The sequence below is a fragment of the Hemibagrus wyckioides genome, linkage group LG02 (assembly GCF_019097595.1).
Source record: "Hemibagrus wyckioides isolate EC202008001 linkage group LG02, SWU_Hwy_1.0, whole genome shotgun sequence".
In the NCBI taxonomy this organism is placed as follows: Eukaryota; Metazoa; Chordata; class Actinopteri; order Siluriformes; family Bagridae; genus Hemibagrus; species Hemibagrus wyckioides.
In genome coordinates this window covers 10,271,283-10,291,655 of record NC_080711.1, presented here as the reverse complement: position 1 = coordinate 10,291,655, position 20,373 = coordinate 10,271,283, and the positions used below count along the sequence as shown (strand labels likewise).

Here is a 20,373-nt window from a genome sequence, read left to right as displayed (position 1 = left end):
CCCTATAGCTGCATTGGCAGCACTTCTTCAGCAGTCATTGTTTTAAAATGAAGAGCAGGAGTTTTCCTCTGAGTCTCAGCCTAAACGCACCTGAAGGCGATGAGGTGGCGTTTTCTCTCACGAGCGCTCACGCTGCTTTCACCTCCCGGTGTTTTAAAAGGAAAAAGAAAGCAGAGTCAGTTCTTGGATGGCGGAAAATACACGAAGTTAAAGAATGAGGGGGCAGAGCTGTGATTGGATCCTCACAGAGATGCGACGTCTGCGGAAGAGAAATGAAATCCTGAAGTCGATTTTTCTTACAGCGTCAGTACGCATGTGCACAAAGCGGCTCGTGCGTGGCGCGCGCTGGAGCGCACGCGTTGGTGTGTGTCTGTGAAGTTCAGCATCTTTCTCTATCACTGCAGACACAAACGTGGCTAGTCTGTTTGTTTGGTTTTTTTTTAATATTATTATTATGATTATTTTAATAAATGTTCTTACTTAAAGTGATGCATTGCAATCGGTGCGCTTTCAAAATGATTTGGAATCAACAATTTCTAAACTGCATTTAGAAATTAGGCACCACGTCTTAATTTCAAGTTCAAATCATATGCCTACATAATGTGAACAGTTATTACTATATTTATTTTATTAAAAAAAATAAAAGAACTAAAAAGTTCACAACGTACCCATGCACTGCAAACAGTTTTCCAAACAGCCCTGTTTAAAGGTGACATTTATTCATAAACGTGCATGGGATGCAAGCTAATTATTTAAAATGCACTCCTCTCACTTTAACGTGATCGCATTTGTGTTACCTTTGACAAGTGGCTCGAGCAATTTAACTGAATTGTTTACTGCAGGCCTAGGCATGTTGCATATGTCGCATATAGCATGCGTAAACAAATCTATCACTCCTGAATATAGAAAAAATGACCTAAGAGATGAAAGCGTTAATAGTGTCGTCCTATTTTTTGTTCTGTTTGTGAAGTGCTGTAGCCTAAGAGTGCATTTAGCACCGAAGCTTTTGCTATTGAAGTCGTGTGCACTCACAAAAACGCAAAGCGCACGGAATGAACAGATATGCGTACTGAGTTCTGTATACTGAAAATACCTGCAAATCTCCTCCATTCGTTTCTGCAGTACATCACTAACTTTTAGCTGAAAGATGCGTATGGCATGCCACTCTGTCCAACTGAACCAAAAAGAGGTTTTTTTTGCTGGCTTAACTCTCACCTTTCTTTAAAAGATCAAGTTTCTTCAGATGTTAGGGCTAAAAAAAAAACGTTTTTAAGACAACCCCTTAGTCTGATGAAGGAGGGCCTTTTCCCCGTTAAATGGGAACATGCCCGAGTTATCTGGTGTGGCCGGCACCTCCCCAAAACTTTGGAGTATAAAAGCTTGGGCAAAAAGTTTGCTTGGGCAGTAGGGAGTTTCTGCTGGGGTCCGCACTGGAATCAGAGAAGACCGGACCCTACTGTGTATGAGTGGAGTCTAACGGGAGAAAAAAGAAAACTTCCCTCGCCTCAAAGAGTCTACATGTCTAATATTTAGACATGTTCAGCTTTGTGGATATCCGGCTGGCGCTGTTGCTCAGCGCAACAGTGCTTTTAGCAAGGGGACAAGGCGAGGACGACCGTGAGTATAACTTTTTTTTTTCTTTTTTTGCTGTATCTTTCTTAACCGAGGAAAAGCGATGCTATAACCAGGATGCAAAAGGCAGAGGGCCCATTGGAAAAAGTGCCTCCTGTGGAATTGCAAAGTTATTCTCATTGTTCAGTGGCGTTTTACTCTTTCTCGTGGTTGTGCATTGCGCATTTTGAACGTGGTAGTAGTGGAGAAAAGGTTCCGGTTTTGAGGTACACGAGCCCCCAATGACCCCTTTTTTGCGTGCTTGCGAGCTCGAGCCTGTGGAGGCAAGTTGGTGCAGGTTTGGAGACGCGTACCTCCAGCGCTCCCACCCACCCACCCACCCATGCGCTATCTACACCCTGCAGCTACAACTTCTGCACCTTAACATTACCTTCAAAATTGGCCAGGCAGGGGGAAATGACAGAACCTGATACTTTCTTCTGACATGCTTTGTGTGTGTGTGTGTGAGAGATACTCACACACAGATTTACCACGTAGCATGCTTGGGATAAGAAATAAGATTGGGAAGTAATGTTAGATGAGTATAAACGTGTAGATTTAAGTGAATTCCATTGTCTTGAGAAGGAGTTATATAAACCACTTTAAGTGTGTGTGTGTGTGTGTGTGTTTTTTTCTCCTGGAAAAAGTGATGATCTCATCTTTGGATCAGTGGATGGAGAGGGTCACGTAGCATCAAGCTGAATAAACGCATGAGAGCAGAACTATGTAGCTTGGTTTAAAACTAGAATTAAATATGCTGACGAGTGATTAAGGAGAATTTTACATTGGTATTTTACCCGAATTTTAAGCTTAGTTATGAAATCTTTGTCACTGTTAAGTGAGGTGAGCTTTGTTCCCATAATCCAACAGCGCCTCCACGTGGCTGTGTTTGGAATTGAATATTTTGGCAGCTGCTTCCGAAACCCCACCTTTTTCACCCCCTCCCCACTTTTTTTTGTCATAATGTAAAACATATGTTGACTCTACAGACTTTCCACAAAGGGAAAAACGCAAGTCTCTGCCAAGCCGACAGTTTTCAATTATTTTCTGATAGTCACTCAAACCCGCAAGACGTGGAAGTTTTCTTGCCCTTTTTATTTTTGCCTGTACATTTTTTACACGGTGTTGCGCCACCTGGTGTCACACATTTATCCAGCATTATAATTTCAGCCTTTTGGCTTTTTTGTTTACATATACACGTATACATTTTTTTTTTTAATTTCTAGATTTATTTTGAGCTAATCGTCACCACTTTCCAGAAATACTGCCATGGGGCCTAAAACAAAAATCTGACATGAGGGTTTAACCTTTCAACCCAAGGCATGGACATATTAGGATCATCTAAAAACAGCATAAAAACATCATTTAAGTTCATCCACATCACTGTTTAAATTATTTAAATAATTTATTATGCTTGCAAATATTTTTTTTCTCTATGGCCTAACAATATATTATTATTATTATTATTATTATTATTATTATTATTATTATTATTATTATTATGCACGCTATGTAGAATGGCTACATAAATTGACATTCCCTCTCTTCTTCCGCTTAAGGCACAGGCAGCAGCTGCACGCTAGACGGTCAGGTCTACAATGATCGTGATGTGTGGAAACCAGAGCCATGCCAGATTTGCGTGTGCGACAGTGGCACGGTCATGTGCGACGAGGTGATCTGCGAGGACACAAGTGACTGTGCCAACCCAGTGATTCCCCCTGATGAGTGCTGCCCTGTCTGCCCTGATGACGGTACGCTGGCTAGCTTCTGAGTTTCAAACCATACATCAGAAAACTCTAAGCTTGCAGAGAAGGGAATTCATGTAATTCATTTAAATGGACTCATGTTCATCATCCCATGGTAGTCACCAAAGCCTTGCCCATTTCACTATACTGATGATTATATGAATATGCATGGCACCTTTTTGGTACTCAGAACTCACTAGAGCACATTATTTGGATCTTATTGCATTTAAGTAATTTATAACTGCATATTCTGCACAAACCCTGATAACAAAATGGCAGAAACACAAAGCATTGCTCTAAATAGAAAATGGGGTGTGGTTCCATGGTAGCCACCATCTTTTTATCGTGGGAAATTTGCTTTTGGTAAAGCACAACTGACTCATTTTAATAGTTTAATCATTAAGGGTCTCATGTTGTTTGCTTCTGAGAAATTGAATCAAGAAATTCCTCTGGATTTCAGAAAGAATTACCTTTTCTTAATGAAATATTATTGCTCTTGTTATCCCAGAGTTTGTGCAGTTTCAACAGTATGCACAAATACGCATTTCTACCAGGACCTTGACCCTCTTTGTAAATGTGGGAGGATGATACAGGATACAGAGTCACAGTCATGTTATTAGTTATCAAAAGTCATGAGCTTACTATGGCTAAAACAACTCTCACTGGATTTAGAAAGACATCTTTTCTAATTCCGTTTTTATTAATTATTTTTTTCATTTAACAGAATATCAAGAACCCAGGGTTGAGGTAATTCTTGTTTTATTAAAACTATATAAAATAATGTTAAATGTATTTATTTATTTGTTTGTTTGTTTGTTTATGTTTGACATAGTTTAAATTGCATTCATATCACGGTGCATTAATCACATGAAATGCTCCAAAAATATTTATATAAAATCAAATTAATTCTTCATATTGTGGGGAAAAACACAAGTAGCTAATTTTATATTATTTCTTTCCTGTTTATTAGGGACCCAAGGGTGAGCCTGGTGAGAGAGGTGACAGGGTATGTTTCTTTTACTTTTTATTTTACCATGATTCATGTTGCTTAGTTTTAATGGTTTCTTGCTTTATGTGGTGTTAAGACATTTATGGGAAGATAAAGCATTTTATACACACAGTCTGAGATTTGTGTCTAGCTGGATTTATTTTTACTGTTACGGTTCATTCCACTTTCTTATACCAAGTTATACTCTACAATTTTATTCTTAAACATATTGGTCAGTTGTTAGGTGTACAATTTTAGAGATAAATATTAATCATATGCACTATAGAGGCTGTGTTTTTGTACAGATATTTAACCCAGATGGACTACAGACCCATGGACTTTTATCTTATGATTTATTTGAACTAAATGGTTTTCTGATTGAAATTAAGCTGCAGATCAGTGGCTGAATGCAGATTCTCAAGAATTAGATAGTTTCTTTATGCAATAAAATAGATGTTAATACAAATACATAAATCAGCATAATTAGATTTGATATAGTATGTAAGCATAATTAATGGCCAGAAACATTTTCTCTTACCCAAGGCCTCAGTTTCTCATATACCCTTTCATATGCTCTTCTGCTATCAGGGTCTTCCTGGTCCTCCTGGCAATGACGGAATTCCTGGACAGCCTGGCCTTCCTGGACCTCCAGGCCCCCCTGGACCTCCTGGCCTTGGCGGAGTAAGTAGACACCTGGAGAAGAACAATACCAGACAGACCACACAGGAAGAGAAGCAGTTTGTCTTGCCCTTGATTACTCCTGATCATTTGGATTGATCTGTAATCCAAAGTTAGTCACAGATCAAAGCATGAGAAATCCAAGACAGGTTAAGTTACAAATATATTTCAGCACCACTAGAACGGACAGCGCCCTGTAGGTGGATCTGAAATTTGCAGAATTCCCCCATGAACGATATGAAAGGGGTCAAAATTAACACTAAACTCTTTGCTAAAGTTATTTGCACCCCTGATATGCATCTCAGTACCCATGTGCTCTTCTTTCTTTGACATTGTAATATTAGCCAATAGGACATTTAGAAATTTGGCCAAACTGGCTTTTAATAATTAAGCACGACTGCTTTCTAACACAAAAATGGCTCTGCATAATCACTCACCTGTAACTCTTTTGTGTTTTCCACAGAACTTTTCTCCTCAGCTGTCTGGAGGTTATGATGAGAAATCTGGTGGCGCTGCCCTGGCTGTTCCTGGCCCAATGGTAAGATCAGACATGCGTACACCAAAACAAAGGATTCCATATATCATCAATTTATACATTTATTATAATCTTAGAGACATAGATTCAATCCTAAGGGCTTGACTAGCCACAATGCTATGAATTATTATGTCTCCCTTTTTTAATCACCAAATTCAGTCTCAGCTAAATTCTTTGAAGAGGTCACATACTAAACTCTGCAATGGCCTGGAGTCAGACACTCCTACTCCACCACTACACAAGTTACAATCATCATCCTTGAACATTAGATGAACAGTTGAACAGCAATTTATTTTATCTCCTGGTACTGCTATGAAACATTTGCAGTATTTATTAGTTAAACTACATCATTTACACAGGAAGCAAGATTTCCTCACCTTTCTACTTATATTTATACTTTCATATAATAAGATTAGAGCTCCACAAAATACTAGTGTGGTTTTGTTACAAGTGATATGGTATAACATAATGTGATACAAATACTATTATTAACAAATCTTATGTAAATCAAGGATTGATGACGAAAGCAGTGTGACTGTTATATTCCAATGCTCCTCTTCTCTGTCACTTTTAGGGACCCATGGGCCCCCGTGGTCCCCCTGGACCTCCTGGACTTTCTGTAAGCATTGTTTTAATTCATTTAATATTTAGAAACGTGCTGTTTTTAAATAGTATTTTACTGAATGCAACTCTAAACCTACTGTAAATCATTATAGTGAAAATGGAAGCTAGTAGTAAATGAGCTGACTTTAACTGATTTTAGGACGTGTTTTAATTGATCCTCAGTCTCCCTTTTAGATTATTTTAATTTTAAATTTTTGCTTTGTTTCCAACTATAGGGACCTCAAGGATTTACCGGCCCTCCTGGTGAGCCTGGTGAGGCTGGTGCTAGTGTAAGTGTCTGAATAAACATCATTGCTAAGCTCTCAGACATAAACATAATCTCATTCCCATATAAAAAGTTTAAAAAAATATTAAATGAGTGATAGTCCAAGTGTCTCTCAGTGCCACTGCTAATGCATGATGTTTAAGGAATACTCTTATAATCATGTCTGCTCTTAGGCTCTTTCTCAAGTACATACACACACATAGACACACATGGCTAACCTGGTTGACCCTGTTTGTCTTCTGCAGGGTCCAATGGGTCCCCGTGGTCCAGCTGGTCCTCCTGGAAAGAACGGAGAAGATGTGAGTAGCTCTGTCCATCTCAACACAGCATTATCCAACTACAAGATATTTCAAATTTCTCTTCCAGGAACTAGCCAGTATTCTTAATATTAGCTGATGGTCACATCCAGTATGCTCAGGAATAGTGTCAGCTTGTGTGACTCCAAACATGTATACATGGATAGCAGTCTTGGTCACTTCCAGCCTTTTTGATTCACTGTTCCTGTGTAATGTAGGGTGAGTCTGGCAAACCTGGTCGCCCTGGTGAGCGTGGTCCCCCTGGCCCACAGGTTAGTACCACTGTATTTACAATCTGGTCTTTTTAACAATGCACTTTTTTCCCCTTATTTTGTCAAATCTCACCCAATTTCTTGTCTGCTCTCTTATACAGGGTGCTCGTGGATTCCCTGGAACTCCCGGACTTCCTGGCATCAAAGGACACAGAGTGAGTATTCACTGCCACTCAACAGGCACTGTCTTCAATTCAGTGGATCTCAGCATCATTCAACTTATCCTGAATCGTTCTTGTTATCTTCTCTCTCTTAGGGTTTCAGTGGTCTAGATGGAGCTAAGGGAGACACTGGCCCTTCTGGACCTAAGGTTGGTGCCACATTACAGTTTCTTAATATAATTGCATTAGAAATGGCAGGTTTCACTATGCAGTGATTTATAATGTCCTGATTTGACCCACAGGGAGAGGCTGGTGCACCTGGAGAGAATGGAACCCCTGGCGCTATGGTGGGTGTCACCAATATCTCCATTATATTCATAATCTCATTAATAAAGGAGGAAAGTTAATATATTGTGGTTGTGCATCATTCTGACTGTCTATGTGACTTTTGTTCTTAGGGTCCTCGTGGTCTTCCTGGTGAGAGAGGCCGTGCTGGTCCTTCTGGAGCTGCTGTAAGTAACTTCACCCACTGAATTAAAGACTCTAAATCTCATATCAGTGAAAATGTGCACTTCTTTAGACTAGGCCAGTGCCCTTAAGTCAGTAAGTTTTATGGAAATAAAACTTGCATTAAGAATGAAATAAGAACACTTAATTTCATAAATCAAGTCAGGTTGAGTTGTGTAGAAAAAGTACAAATTATAGACCTAAATAAAGGAATCATCTTAGCTGCTAATTAATTATAATGATTTTCAAAGTTACACTTAAAATCCCCAAATACTGACAGATACTGATAAACGTTTCCAATCAGGTCATTTGTCAGACCAGGAAACCTCTTGAGCAGACACAATATTTTATTTGTCTCTACATTAAAGATTGAAATCCTTTATATTTCTAACACACCTGTGGTGCTCCATAGGGTGCTCGTGGTAACGATGGTGCTGCTGGAGCTGCTGGTCCTCCTGTGAGTAGCCAACTTTTATTCATTTTTAATCCACATTATATATCGTGTTGCATGCTAGTTCTTTGGTTTTAACTTCATTTAAAGATTAGTGTACTAGATTAAGTCAAATATGAGCCCTGACATACTTTTTACCATTTGTTCTAGGGCCCAACTGGCCCTGCTGGTCCCCCCGGATTCCCTGGTGGCCCCGGAGCTAAAGTAAGTGCACCTGCATCAAACTAAATTTTGCAATGATAGCTCTGTGTTTTAGCATATCTGAATGAAGACTGCATATTTTCCTAATAGGGTAAATAGGGGTAAATGGGGAAAGCTTTTGAAATTGAAAGTCAGATTAGCATGTGCTGTTTGTGCTTTCTACATCACAGAGACCATTTATTTCAGTCATGGTGAGATGTGTCTCACCAAATAGTGGGGAATGGATCTTCCCCAAAAATTGATAGGCATATTCTTTCTTAGAAGATAATAGTGAAAATGATCTCCTGACAGGCATGAACTTAAGCGGTCTTCCGTGTACCTTTTAGGGAGAGGTTGGTCCTCAGGGAGCTCGTGGAGCCGAGGGACCCCAGGGTGCACGTGGTGAGCCTGGTAGCCCTGGCCCTGCTGGTGCTGCTGGACCTGCTGTGAGTGGATCTTCCTTACTTGATTTTTACTGCAAATCATTCATTACAAAGCTGGAGCAATAGGTAGATTCCACTTTGATTCCACCATTTTCTTTTTCTTCTACTTCAGGGCAACAATGGTGCTGATGGTGCTCCTGGTGCTAAGGGTGCCCCTGTAAGTATGATGCATTTAATGATGTATATTCTTCTGCAGTCTGCTGTTAGATTTATTTTAGTTCATTTTAACCAAAACAAAGAATAAATTACACTGACTCTCTGCTGCACTCTACAGGGTGCCGCAGGTATCGCTGGTGCTCCTGGCTTCCCTGGACCCCGTGGTCCTCCTGGACCTGCTGGAACTCCTGGTGCTGTTGGTCCCAAAGGTAACACTGTAAGTATATATTTATGTTATCAATTCATCAAATCCTTTTGTATATTTAAAATTAGATTTTTTTCTAGATATAAAATTAAATCATTGTCATCCAACTAGGCAGTTATTTGTTCCAACATTAACATTTTTTTTCTTTGTGTTACAGGGTGAGGCTGGTGCTCCTGGTAACAAGGGAGATGCTGGTGTCAAGGGAGAGACTGTAAGTGCATCATCCCAACTGCCTTATTTCACAATCCTAATTAAATCTGAGTCTGTTTTGCCAAGCCAAAGTTCAATCACTATTTAGTTAGTATCGAATGCATTTAGGAATCTCAGGGTAGCATAAGATAATATTCAATTTCAGTACCCAGCTCTGATTCATCAGTCACTTTGTCTGACTCTTTCTGTCTTCTGTGTAATCCCTCAGGGTGCACCCGGTATCCAAGGTCCCCCTGGCCCCTCTGGTGAGGAGGGCAAGAGAGGAGCCCGTGGTGAGCCCGGTCCTATTGGTGCTCGTGGACCCCCTGGAGAACGTGTATGTATCCTACCTGTCTTACCATCTGCTCTCCCATATACTTCCATTTTTTTCACATCAGTTTTTCTTATCCTTTTTTTGGTAACAAAGCTATAACTTTTCTGTCAATGTTCCCACCACTTCCTTGTTTAGTTCAGATTATCAATTGCACACAGCAAAAGACAATATACAACAGAGAATAATACATTAAGCTTGATCAATCTATTCTTCTCTGCATAGGGTGCTCCTGGTGGCCGTGGTTTCCCTGGCGCTGATGGAGCTGCAGGCCCCAAGGTATGTTTTAAAAAATCACTCACAGGTATAATTTAGCCGGACGATTTAGACGATTATTGACAGTGGATTCCTCTGAGCAAAAAGCCATTCCTACCATAATGAAACTCATCAGTCACTTTTCAATCAGACATAGATGACACTCATGATATTCTCCTCATGACTATAGGGTGCCCCTGGTGAGCGTGGAGGCCCTGGAGTTGTTGGAGCTAAGGGTGCCACTGGTGAGCCTGGCCGCAACGGTGAGCCTGGTATGCCTGGATCAAAGGTAGGAACTAGTTTCTTGTATTTTTCTTATATCTGAGAACAAGAAAGCTTAGAATGGATACTGCCATGGTGATTCTAGCAGATACATTCAATGTAGATGCTGGAAAAGTTAAATATTTCCTTCGGAACGCTGTATAGTATAGTATATATAGTTTAGTAATACAGTATAATAACAATGTTACAAAGTTTTTTTGCTTTGCTAATTTTGTACTCCAAATTAAACATACCAAAGGCTTGATAACTGGCACATGCAATTGGAGCTCTCTAAAAACAATGTCCATTCTATTCATTCTTAGTAATCTCAATTTAAATTCCCTTGCATTTTAAAACAACATTCATTTCTTTATCACTTCCTAACCTTTCTTCCACTTGCTCTACATTCTAGGGTATGACTGGTAGCCCTGGCAGCCCTGGACCTGACGGAAAGATGGGACCTGCTGTAAGTAACCACTACTCCTTCTTGCATTACACAGCGGCCATCACTGACAGCATATCTACACCATCTCACTCCGATTTTATCTACACTACCCACAATTTAATTCAGTTTTAATAACATATACATCCTTAACCATAAAAATAGCAATATTCAACTGATAGCCTTTGCTGTATTTGGGCAATAATACACGTTTGCCATTCTGTCACATTGCAAGAATGTTCAACCTGATAGATTCTATTGCTAGAAGCCAAATACATATACATATTCACATATCTCTAATATATCTGCTATCTGGCAGGGACCTACTGGACAAGATGGCCGCCCCGGACCCCCAGGCCCTGTTGGAGCCAGAGGTCAACCCGGTGTTATGGGATTCCCTGGACCTAAGGGTGCTGCTGTATGTATTTCAACCTTTCACCCAATCACCTTAAATAGGTTTAATATTAAACCTTATACAATTTGGTAACATTTTTCAAACTTCTGCAGGGTGAGGCTGGCAAGCCTGGTGAGAGAGGTGTGATGGGTGCCATTGGTGCCCCTGTAAGTATCAATGACTATTATTTCAAACACAATAAAATTTGCATCAAAGAATGCTATCTGTCTTTTAAAGGCTGATTTTTCACTCTGAATCATATGCATTTGTGTATGTGTATGTAGGGTGCTGCCGGTAAGGATGGTGATGTTGGTGCTCCTGGTGCCCCTGGCCCCGCTGTGAGTATCTATATTGATATATCCCCATATATCTCACCTAGCATCTTCTCTCAAATCCACTGGTCTTATTACATTTCAAAACCTTTTTTTTGCTTTTGTCTGTAGGGACCTGCTGGTGAGAGAGGTGAGCAGGGACCTGCTGGTTCACCTGGATTCCAGGTGAGTAACTGAGGACCTACTTCTCTCTACAGAACCTAAACATATTCTCCAATAGTAAAGTGATTCTTATAATTTCATTACTTTATTTTTTTCTCTGCAACAGGGTCTGCCTGGACCTCAAGGTGCTACTGGTGAGCCTGGAAAGTCCGGTGAGCAGGTAAGACATTCATTTATATTTACAGCATTTGCCAGCATTGTCCAGAGTGGCTTAAAAATGTGTTTTTTAGTCTCCATCAGAAAACATATCCTCAGGTCAGGGTCTTGTTAAAGCTGACAACAGTTAGACAGTTGCTTTTTCAAAAATCCTAGTAAACATGTGCAGCCTGTATATTCTATCAACCTTAGAATTGATTATGTTTCTCAAGCTTAAAACAAGTAAGTAATAAGTAATAAGCCATAATTACAACCAGCACTGGAGAATTGGAAATTATTAGTATGATTTCATGTACCTCAAAATTGATTGTTGTGATACAAGTATAATCCTCTTTGTTACAGGGAGTGCCTGGTGAAGCTGGTGCCCCTGGACCTTCTGGAGCTAGAGTAAGTATCTGTTGCTATAGAAGATATTGACAAATCCATAGATCAGACCTAAAGACACTCAAAACTTCAGTCCTTGGATTATTCTCATTTTCACACTCCTTCTTTCTACTCAGGGTGATAGAGGATTCCCCGGTGAGCGTGGAGCCCCAGGTATTGCTGGTCCTTCTGGCCCACGTGGTTCTCCTGGTGCAGCTGGTAACGATGGTGCCAAGGTGAGAGCATGGCATGTTGGGTGTTTAGTGTTGGGTGTCTAGTTTAGTGTTTAGCAAAGCAATAAGCTGAGCTGATACAGAGCAAACCTCTTTGAGCTAATTACTAGTCTTGACCGTTTTCTTTCTGTATTTCTCTTTCTTTAGGGAGAGTCTGGTGCTCCCGGTGCCCCTGGTGCTCAGGGTGCTCCTGGTCTTCAGGGTATGCCTGGTGAGCGTGGTGCTGCCGGTCTGCCAGGTCTTAAGGGAGACAGAGTAAGTGCCGCCATGTTTCACAGAGGTTTTAAAGAGGTTTTCTTTGGGACTGGATTTGTCACTTCAGTAACAATAATTGGATTACAGTCAAGTTCCTCAAGTAATGTTCTGCAATGCAAATGATTTTGTTTAATGTGACTGTTATTATTTCGAGGGTGTAAATAATCACATTGATTGTTACACTCATACTGGAAGAAACTAATTTTATGTACTATAAAGGCAACATACAGGCTTTCCCTAATGGCTGATAGCTTTTACTAGATCAAGCGATGTTGATCACTAAATTATAAAGTAATACTTTACAACAGTGTGCAATTTTCTTCCCTGCCTGTGTTCAAAATAAGATTTTGTTGGTTGCAAATGCTAAATCTCAGTGGAGTCTAAGAGGAAATAAAGAAAACCAAACATTTAACACTTTATCTACAAAATTTTAATTCCAACCAGTTAAAAATGAGCCATTAGATGTATACAATGTTTGCCTGATTTTTAAACTTTTAAGTATGCTCATAATCAATTACTGTTATATTGCAACAGGCAAACACTGATGTCAAATTGCCTTTCTACACAGGGTGACCAAGGTGCCAAGGGTACTGATGGTGCCCCTGGTAAGGATGGCATCCGTGGTTTGACTGGACCTATTGGACCTCCTGGACCAGCTGGTGCTCAGGGTGACAAGGTCAGTCTCTTCATTGTCTCTCTATTGCTGGATATCCATTATTACTTACTGCCAAATATCCAAATATATTTGAGGCTAACATAATTTCTTCTGCCTTTATCAAGGGAGAGCCTGGTGCTGCTGGACCTCTTGGACCTACTGGTGCCCGTGGACCCCCTGTGAGTACTTTTTTCTTTTCTGGACAAAATATGCAATATTAGTTCCTTTCAAGGAATTCGAAAATGGTTTCTTTTGATATTAGGGTCAGTGTTTATGGCTAGTGTTTATTGCTAGTGTCTGCCTTAGTCCCCATGAATGACTAGTGTCCACTTCTAGGGAGAACGTGGTGAGACTGGAGCTCCTGGACCTGCCGGATTTGCTGGACCACCTGTGAGTATCTGTAAATTTCAAATCAACCAGATTGATTCATTATGTAGCACAGTTGTCTGGACATACTTTACCAATGATCCAATTACACCTTTAAAATCCATTTTAGTTGAATCACATTGAGCTCTAAAACTCAAATAACTATTACTGTGTGTGCTGCTTTGATATCATCAGGGATAAAATAAGGATAAAATAGTTTAATAATTTCATTTAATAATTTTTTCCCCCTTTCTCTGTTTCTCTACTTTTGTAAAGCTGCTTTGAGACAATGTCCATTGTAAAAGGCGCTATACAAATAAATAAATTGGACTGAACTGAATTGAATATCATGTGATTTCTTATGGACCTTAGGTGGCTTTTGAACTGGTTGCACTTGTCCACATTTCTCATGTAGGGTGCTGATGGTCAGCCTGGTGCTAAGGGAGAGGCTGGAGACACTGGTGCCAAGGGTGATGCTGGTGCTCCTGGAGCTGCTGGAGCTACTGGTGCACCTGGACCTCAGGTACAGACAACATGCAAAGCGCATCACATATACAAATGAATAATACAATTATCCCTTGAATACTTTATCCACAGTCCTTGTCTTGTTTGATAACTTCATAAAGCTTTCATTATAAAAATGCAATCTGAACATATTTTCAATACAGCAAACTCAATATTGCTCCTTTACAGGGTCCAGTTGGTTCTACTGGTCCTAAAGGTGCCCGTGGTGCTGCTGGTCCTCCTGTAAGTATCACTTTCTTAAATGATACTAGGTTTCAGTATTTATTTAAACATTGTTTTAAGATAAGGATTTCTGATTATCCAAATCAATTTTTGTTTCTTTTGTTAAGGGAGCTACTGGTTTCCCTGGTGCTGCTGGAAGACTTGGACCTCCCGGCCCTGCTGTAAGTTCTTTAGTATAGCTACAATTCTTTAATCATTTCTCCAATGTAGCTTCAGTAAAACATCTTGACTACACATTTAACTGCTGTTCCATCCTTGCTATTTCCTTTCAAGGGTAATGCTGGACCACCTGGACCTCCTGGAGTCCCCGGAAAGGAGGGTGCAAAGGGTCTTCGTGGTGAGACTGGACCTGCTGGTCGCCCTGGTGAGATTGGTGCCCCTGGTACTCCTGGTGTTCCTGGTGAGAAAGGACCTACTGGAGTTGAGGGTCCCTCTGTAAGTCTTTCTTACTGTGTCTAAAGTACCCTCAGTCTTACAAGACAGAAAAAGTACCATTTTATGTCTAGTGTAGTATTTTTTGTATTTATGTTGTATGTATGCATTTAGTCATTAACTAAACACAGACATTGTCAAGTATCAGATTCTCTTCAGCATTGTTTTTATTTAACAGGGCCCTGCTGGTATTCCTGGACCTCAAGGTCTTGCTGGACAGCGTGGTATTGTTGGTTTCCCCGGACAGAAAGGAGAGCGTGGTTTCCCTGGTCTCCCAGGACCATCAGTGAGTGAATTCTGAGTGAACTCTTTAAACATACTCTCAATATCTCTAGTTATTGTTGAAGAACCCAAAGTTGAGACATGAGATAACATCACATTTGTCTGGGTGAGCACACAAAAAATCCAATGTATCCTACCTTGCTCTCAAAGTAATCAGTACTTTGCAGAAATGCAGGGACATCAACCCAGCATTTGCTCTTTTCACATCCTAGGGAGAGCCTGGTAAGCAGGGACCTGGTGGCCCCTCTGGTGAGCGTGGACCCCCTGGACCCATGGGACCCCCAGGACTGGCTGGAGCTCCAGGCGAGCCTGGTCGTGAGGTGGGCACCCCTAGTACATGCAGCCATATTATGAATGGCCCAGCACCATTTTGGCTTTAGTTGGGAATGTGTGTTGAAGTTTGTTTGATGAATAGACAGTGCAAAATGAACTGCTCAATATTTCTTTATTAGGGAACTCCTGGTAATGAGGGTTCTGCTGGTCGTGATGGCGCTGCTGGTCCCAAGGTGAACTGTACTATCATTTATCTCCATGACTAAACCTTGTCTCTTGTTATCACAAAATAATAAGAACATGGATTTTTCCTGACTTCTCCATTTATCTACTTTAGGGTGACCGTGGTGAGTCTGGTGCTGCTGGTGCTCCTGGTGCTCCCGGACCCCCTGGAGCTCCTGGACCTATTGGCCCTGCTGGAAAGACTGGTGATCGTGGAGAGGCTGTAAGTATTTATTTATTTTTATTTTTTTCGAAGCTAATCTAGTCACAACTACTGTTAATTAAAGGTGCATAGTATATAACTTGAATGTAGTGAATCAGTGTCTGACTTCACTCAGCATCATTTGTGATTTACTCCATTAGGGTCCTGCTGGTCCCGCTGGTGCTGCTGGTCCTTCTGGCCCCCGTGGCCCTGCTGTAAGTTTATACTTTAGTTATTGTGTTGTTAACATATAATGATCTGAATAATTGTGACCTCAGTAGCGTAGTTCAAAATACTCCAAGGCTTATATATGTCTTTGTGTAGGGACCCTCTGGAGCTCGTGGAGACAAAGGTGAGACTGGAGAGGCCGGAGAAAGGGGCATGAAGGGACACAGAGGATTCACTGGAATGCAGGGACCACCTGGACCTCCCGTAAGTTCTGACCCAATTGCTTGAGATCCAATATTTTTAATAATTATATCTTCAATAGTGCATAAAGACAAAAATGAGAATTCCCTGGCTCCACAAAGAAACTAGTATTTTATTGTGTGTATTCAAAAAGGAAACAAAAAAACTAGCACAGTAATGGGGGCACAAAAGTGAACTGGGAACATTTATTCTGTTTCTATAGGGACCATCTGGAGAGTCTGGACCAGCTGGAGCTTCCGGCCCTGCTGGACCTAGAGTGAGTTTTTTTCTATTTTACCTTGCAGTAGATAGATGTTTTATTATACAGATGTTCCCTCATTTAATGACTTTATGTAAAAAATAGGGACCTGCTGGAGTTTCTGGTGCTGCTGGTAAGGATGGCATGAGTGGACTTCCTGGACCCATTGGACCTCCTGGACCTCGTGGTCGCACTGGTGAAATTGGACCATCTGTGAGCTGCTGTTTCTTTTTAACTTTATTTTGAAGTTTTCAGTCAGCACACAAGATTTTACACCAGTCTTTCCACCATCCTTTGATTTAGGGACCTCCTGGACCTCCCGGACCTCCTGGACCCCCTGGACCATCTGGCGGTGGATTCGACATTGGCTTCATTGCTGCACCCCAGGAGAAAGCCCCTGATCCTTTCCGTCACTACCGTGCTGATGATGCCAATGTGATGCGCGACCGTGACCTGGAAGTTGACACCACCCTCAAGTCCTTGAGCCAGCAGATTGAGAACATCCGCAGCCCCGATGGCACCAAGAAGAACCCTGCTCGCACCTGCCGCGACCTGAAGATGTGCCACCCTGACTGGAAGAGCGGTATGCCAAGCTCAGGATTTCTTTTCCAAATTGTGATAAGAATTGCCATAATTTTCGTAACTTAATTTTTTTAACCTACCATCTAAGTGCATATTGGGTCTGTAGAAAGACTTTGGTATGAAAACAGGCCACAATGGAGTTCTGGTATTTAACCAGGGTATGTGGTTTTGTGACACCTGTTCTATAAAAAACAGGTGAGTACTGGATTGACCCTGACCAGGGCTGCAACCAGGATGCCATCAAGGTCTACTGCAACATGGAGACTGGTGAGACCTGTGTCTACCCATCCCAGGCTGACGTTCCCAAGAAGAGCTGGTACACAAGCAAGAACATCAAGGAGAAGAAACATGTCTGGTTTGGAGAGGCTATGACTGATGGCTTCCAGGTGAGGGTTCTCTTATCGTGTGCATTATTTGAAAAAGTATAATACCTAGTAACATAAAGCATTTTCTAAACTTATTTTGTCTCTTTTCTTTCCCCTTCAGTTCGAGTATGGCAGCGAGGGCTCCAACCCTGAGGATGTTAACATCCAACTTACCTTCCTGCGCCTTATGTCCACTGAGGCCTCCCAGAACATTACATATCACTGCAAGAACAGCATTGCCTACATGGACCAGGCCACAGGCAACCTTAAGAAGGCTCTGTTGCTGCAGGGCTCCAATGAGATTGAGATCAGAGCAGAAGGCAACAGCCGCTTCACATACAGCGTCACTGAAGATGGCTGCACGGTGAGTTATTTTCAATGTCTATCCCCATTGTATGTCCACATTGTTTTATATAACATGTTCCTGTATATGTCTGGGCTGCGTTCACACCAGCATTAGAAACATTTAAAGCTAAAAAAAAAAAAAGGTTGGATGGCATACCACTAGTAGTACATGCAAGTAATATATCATTATACTACTTTTAAGAGTTTGTTAATGAGTTTGTCTTTGAGACACATATTAAGTCTTAAACCGAAGTGAAAAAAAAAATTTAGTCGAAAACCTTCAAAAAATAAAGAGGCCCATATTTTTCTTATTGCTTTTATGGTCCACCACATCGAAATACTTATACATTTCTGTTCATTCCCTGCAGTCGCACACTGGTGCATGGGGCAAGACAGTCATCGACTACAAAACAACGAAAACATCTCGGCTGCCCATTATTGACATCGCTCCTATGGACGTTGGTGCACCTGATCAGGAATTTGGCATTGAAGTTGGCCCAGTCTGCTTCTTGTAAAAAAGAAATCTGGACTTGAAATTGTTTGTGTTGTGTGTGTGTTTTTTCTAGCAGTCATCTCTCTAAAAATCTTTTCTATGCATTAAAAAAACCCTAGACTTCGATTTGGCTGTCCGAATGGTCCACTTGCTTAGAACTACGCTTCAGAAGACAGTGGTTATGTGTTATCAAGCTTTTTTGGGACCACTATTTTACCACCACCAACACAGAGGACACTTTAGAAGACCCATTTGTTTCACTGGCCACAAGAAAATAATATATACTTGTAAAGTGTAAAATCCCCCTGGAAAAAAGGAAAAAACATACAGGTGACTTTTTTTACCACTGCAGAAGGACAATGAAAAAGAGAAAACAAATGCTTTGTACCATGTTCAGGTGTTGAATAAATCTGTAAAATGACATTTAAGTGTCTTTGTGTTCTACCCATCAGAACAAGTGATCAACAGGTACTACCTTCATTGTTCGCAAACAGAAAAGAATTCATATGAGACAGGGGTTCAACTTCGTTTTGATATCTTATGTCTACCTCAGAAAAGAAACCTATATTATTACCAATGTTGACCAACACCAGGTTAGGATTTTACACAGGAGTATGCTTAAGAAAGAAAGAAACAGCTGCAAAAGGTGCTATTTCATGAGGTCCTGTTAGTGGGGTGTGTTAGAGCAGTTTCTAAAGTAATGTATTATTTCACTCTTGCTCACAGGGCCTTTGGTGCTAAAAAAAAACAACCAAAAACAAATCATATTCTCTTGCTGTCCAGTTATAACACGTGCCTCTCTTGCTACAGGATTTCGCTTTGATTTCTGTAACAGAAACTTTGTTAGGGAAATATAATTAAGCTCTGATGCACATAGTCTTTTCAAGTGTAGAAATAAGCAGGTGGAGTCTTATTTTTCCCCTCAAAACCTTTTGACACTTTTTGGTTGTTGTCTTGATTTCTTTACAATACATCCCCATGTTTACTTTCAGTGCTTCCATTCTACCACGTTTGTGTCAGGATTTGTTGGTTTTTTGTTTTGTTTTGTTTTGTTTGATTTGTTTTGACCTAGGGCTTTTCAAAGATGGCAAGAGATATAGGGATCCCCAAAACTAGTGAGAGAAGCATACACACAATAGGGGGTTAAAACAAGATGATCTGTACCTATTTTGTATATGTATAATAATTTGAGATGTTTTTAATTATTTTGAGTGCTGAAATAAAGCATGTTAAGTGGTCGATCTAATGTTTGTCAGAAGTGGTCTTGACTCATCCCCAAGTGCCCAAATGGACTTTAATGAAGCACAGCTTGCACCTGTTACAGTTCTTTTGACTGGAAGAAAGATTAAAGAAAAATAACAGAAACAGAATTGTCTTACAATTGTACCTTTTTTAAAACTCTCAAATCATATAATGTAGCTGGTTTTACTCAGACAGATGACCACCATATCACTAAAGTTTGTCCAGCAGTGCAGTTGTAACGAAAAAGCATAGCCTAAAGTTCCTCTATAGAGGTTCACCGCATTACCTGTTTTGAGTCTGGGCTGCTTCTTCTTCTTCTTCTTCTTCTTCTTCAGCTGCTGCTGCGTTGAATAAAACTCGATATAATCCAAATAAATGGGATCAACAGACTCTCCGCTGTCAATCGCATCTGTGGAATCTCTGATATAAATCCATGGAGACAATTCTTCACGCTCAAATTATATTTCCGCAAATGAAATAACCACGTCTGACCAGCCGAGTCCTCAGGTCCACTCCACGCAGGGTCACCAACTCATAATCCACCAGAAGGGAACTCGGTTTTCCACATTTACCTGCACCTCACAGCCCTGGTACTGAAGTGATCTGTGCGCCAGTGTGTACTGAAGGAATCTTCATGGTGAAGGGAAGCTTGTCTTGCTTGATACAAGGAAGCCATTGTATGGCTAGGTATGTGCAGGTTTCCGTAGTGGGGGTCTAGCTGAAATGTGAGCCGTGCTCCTGCTTTGATTTCAGTTGGTATGCTGTAGATTTGCACCATAATATTACACTTACATTGCCATGAACATATTTAACCTCTAGGACAGCTGTGCATATCTCCATAAGACATCCATATTGTTATGGGTTTTATCTGTTACAACACACTGAGTCTCTAGTAGCCTTATGGTCTCTGTTTAAGCAGCTACTGATGCTCCCAAATGGCTCGTTATTTCCAATATAAGTGCAGTTAATAGGGCACACACAGTCTTAAATAAAGTAAAGATGGGTTAGATTGTTGTTAATGACTTCAAATGTCTTTTCATCTTGTATGTCATCATTTCATCTGAAACTTT

At 40.7% G+C, this 20,373-nt stretch overlaps 1 protein-coding gene across 1 annotated transcript; it reads left to right on the top strand.

The window, feature by feature from the left end:
- Positions 1-1,395: 1,395 nt before the first annotated feature.
- col1a1a (collagen, type I, alpha 1a) lies at positions 1,396-18,824 on the top strand. Its single transcript, XM_058417438.1, has 51 exons — positions 1,396-1,617; positions 3,171-3,362; positions 4,081-4,103; positions 4,327-4,362; positions 4,933-5,025; positions 5,486-5,560; positions 6,132-6,176; positions 6,397-6,450; positions 6,692-6,745; positions 6,961-7,014; positions 7,116-7,169; positions 7,271-7,324; positions 7,418-7,462; positions 7,574-7,627; positions 8,035-8,079; positions 8,224-8,277; positions 8,601-8,699; positions 8,809-8,853; positions 8,971-9,069; positions 9,215-9,268; positions 9,476-9,583; positions 9,803-9,856; positions 10,023-10,121; positions 10,506-10,559; positions 10,855-10,953; positions 11,043-11,096; positions 11,214-11,267; positions 11,373-11,426; positions 11,530-11,583; positions 11,922-11,966; positions 12,080-12,178; positions 12,323-12,430; positions 12,999-13,106; positions 13,211-13,264; positions 13,422-13,475; positions 13,867-13,974; positions 14,145-14,198; positions 14,306-14,359; positions 14,472-14,633; positions 14,809-14,916; positions 15,125-15,232; positions 15,365-15,418; positions 15,523-15,630; positions 15,771-15,824; positions 15,934-16,041; positions 16,241-16,294; positions 16,382-16,489; positions 16,580-16,859; positions 17,054-17,244; positions 17,345-17,587; positions 17,937-18,824. The coding sequence occupies exons 1-51, from the start codon at positions 1,536-1,538 to the stop codon at positions 18,081-18,083; spliced, it is 4,350 nt and encodes a 1,449-aa protein (XP_058273421.1). The 5' UTR covers positions 1,396-1,535; the 3' UTR covers positions 18,084-18,824.
- Positions 18,825-20,373: the final 1,549 nt, after the last annotated feature.

Excerpts from the sequence above, each read along its gene's own strand:
- col1a1a (XM_058417438.1), top strand. The coding sequence starts at position 1,536 with ATGTTCAGCTTTGTGGATATCCGGCTGGCGCTGTTGCTCAGCGCAACA. Across the intron at positions 1,618-3,170 it reads GGGACAAGGCGAGGACGACC|GCACAGGCAGCAGCTGCACG; the intron begins GTGAGTATAACT and ends CTTCCGCTTAAG. Across the intron at positions 7,015-7,115 it reads GTGGTCCCCCTGGCCCACAG|GGTGCTCGTGGATTCCCTGG; the intron begins GTTAGTACCACT and ends TCTCTTATACAG.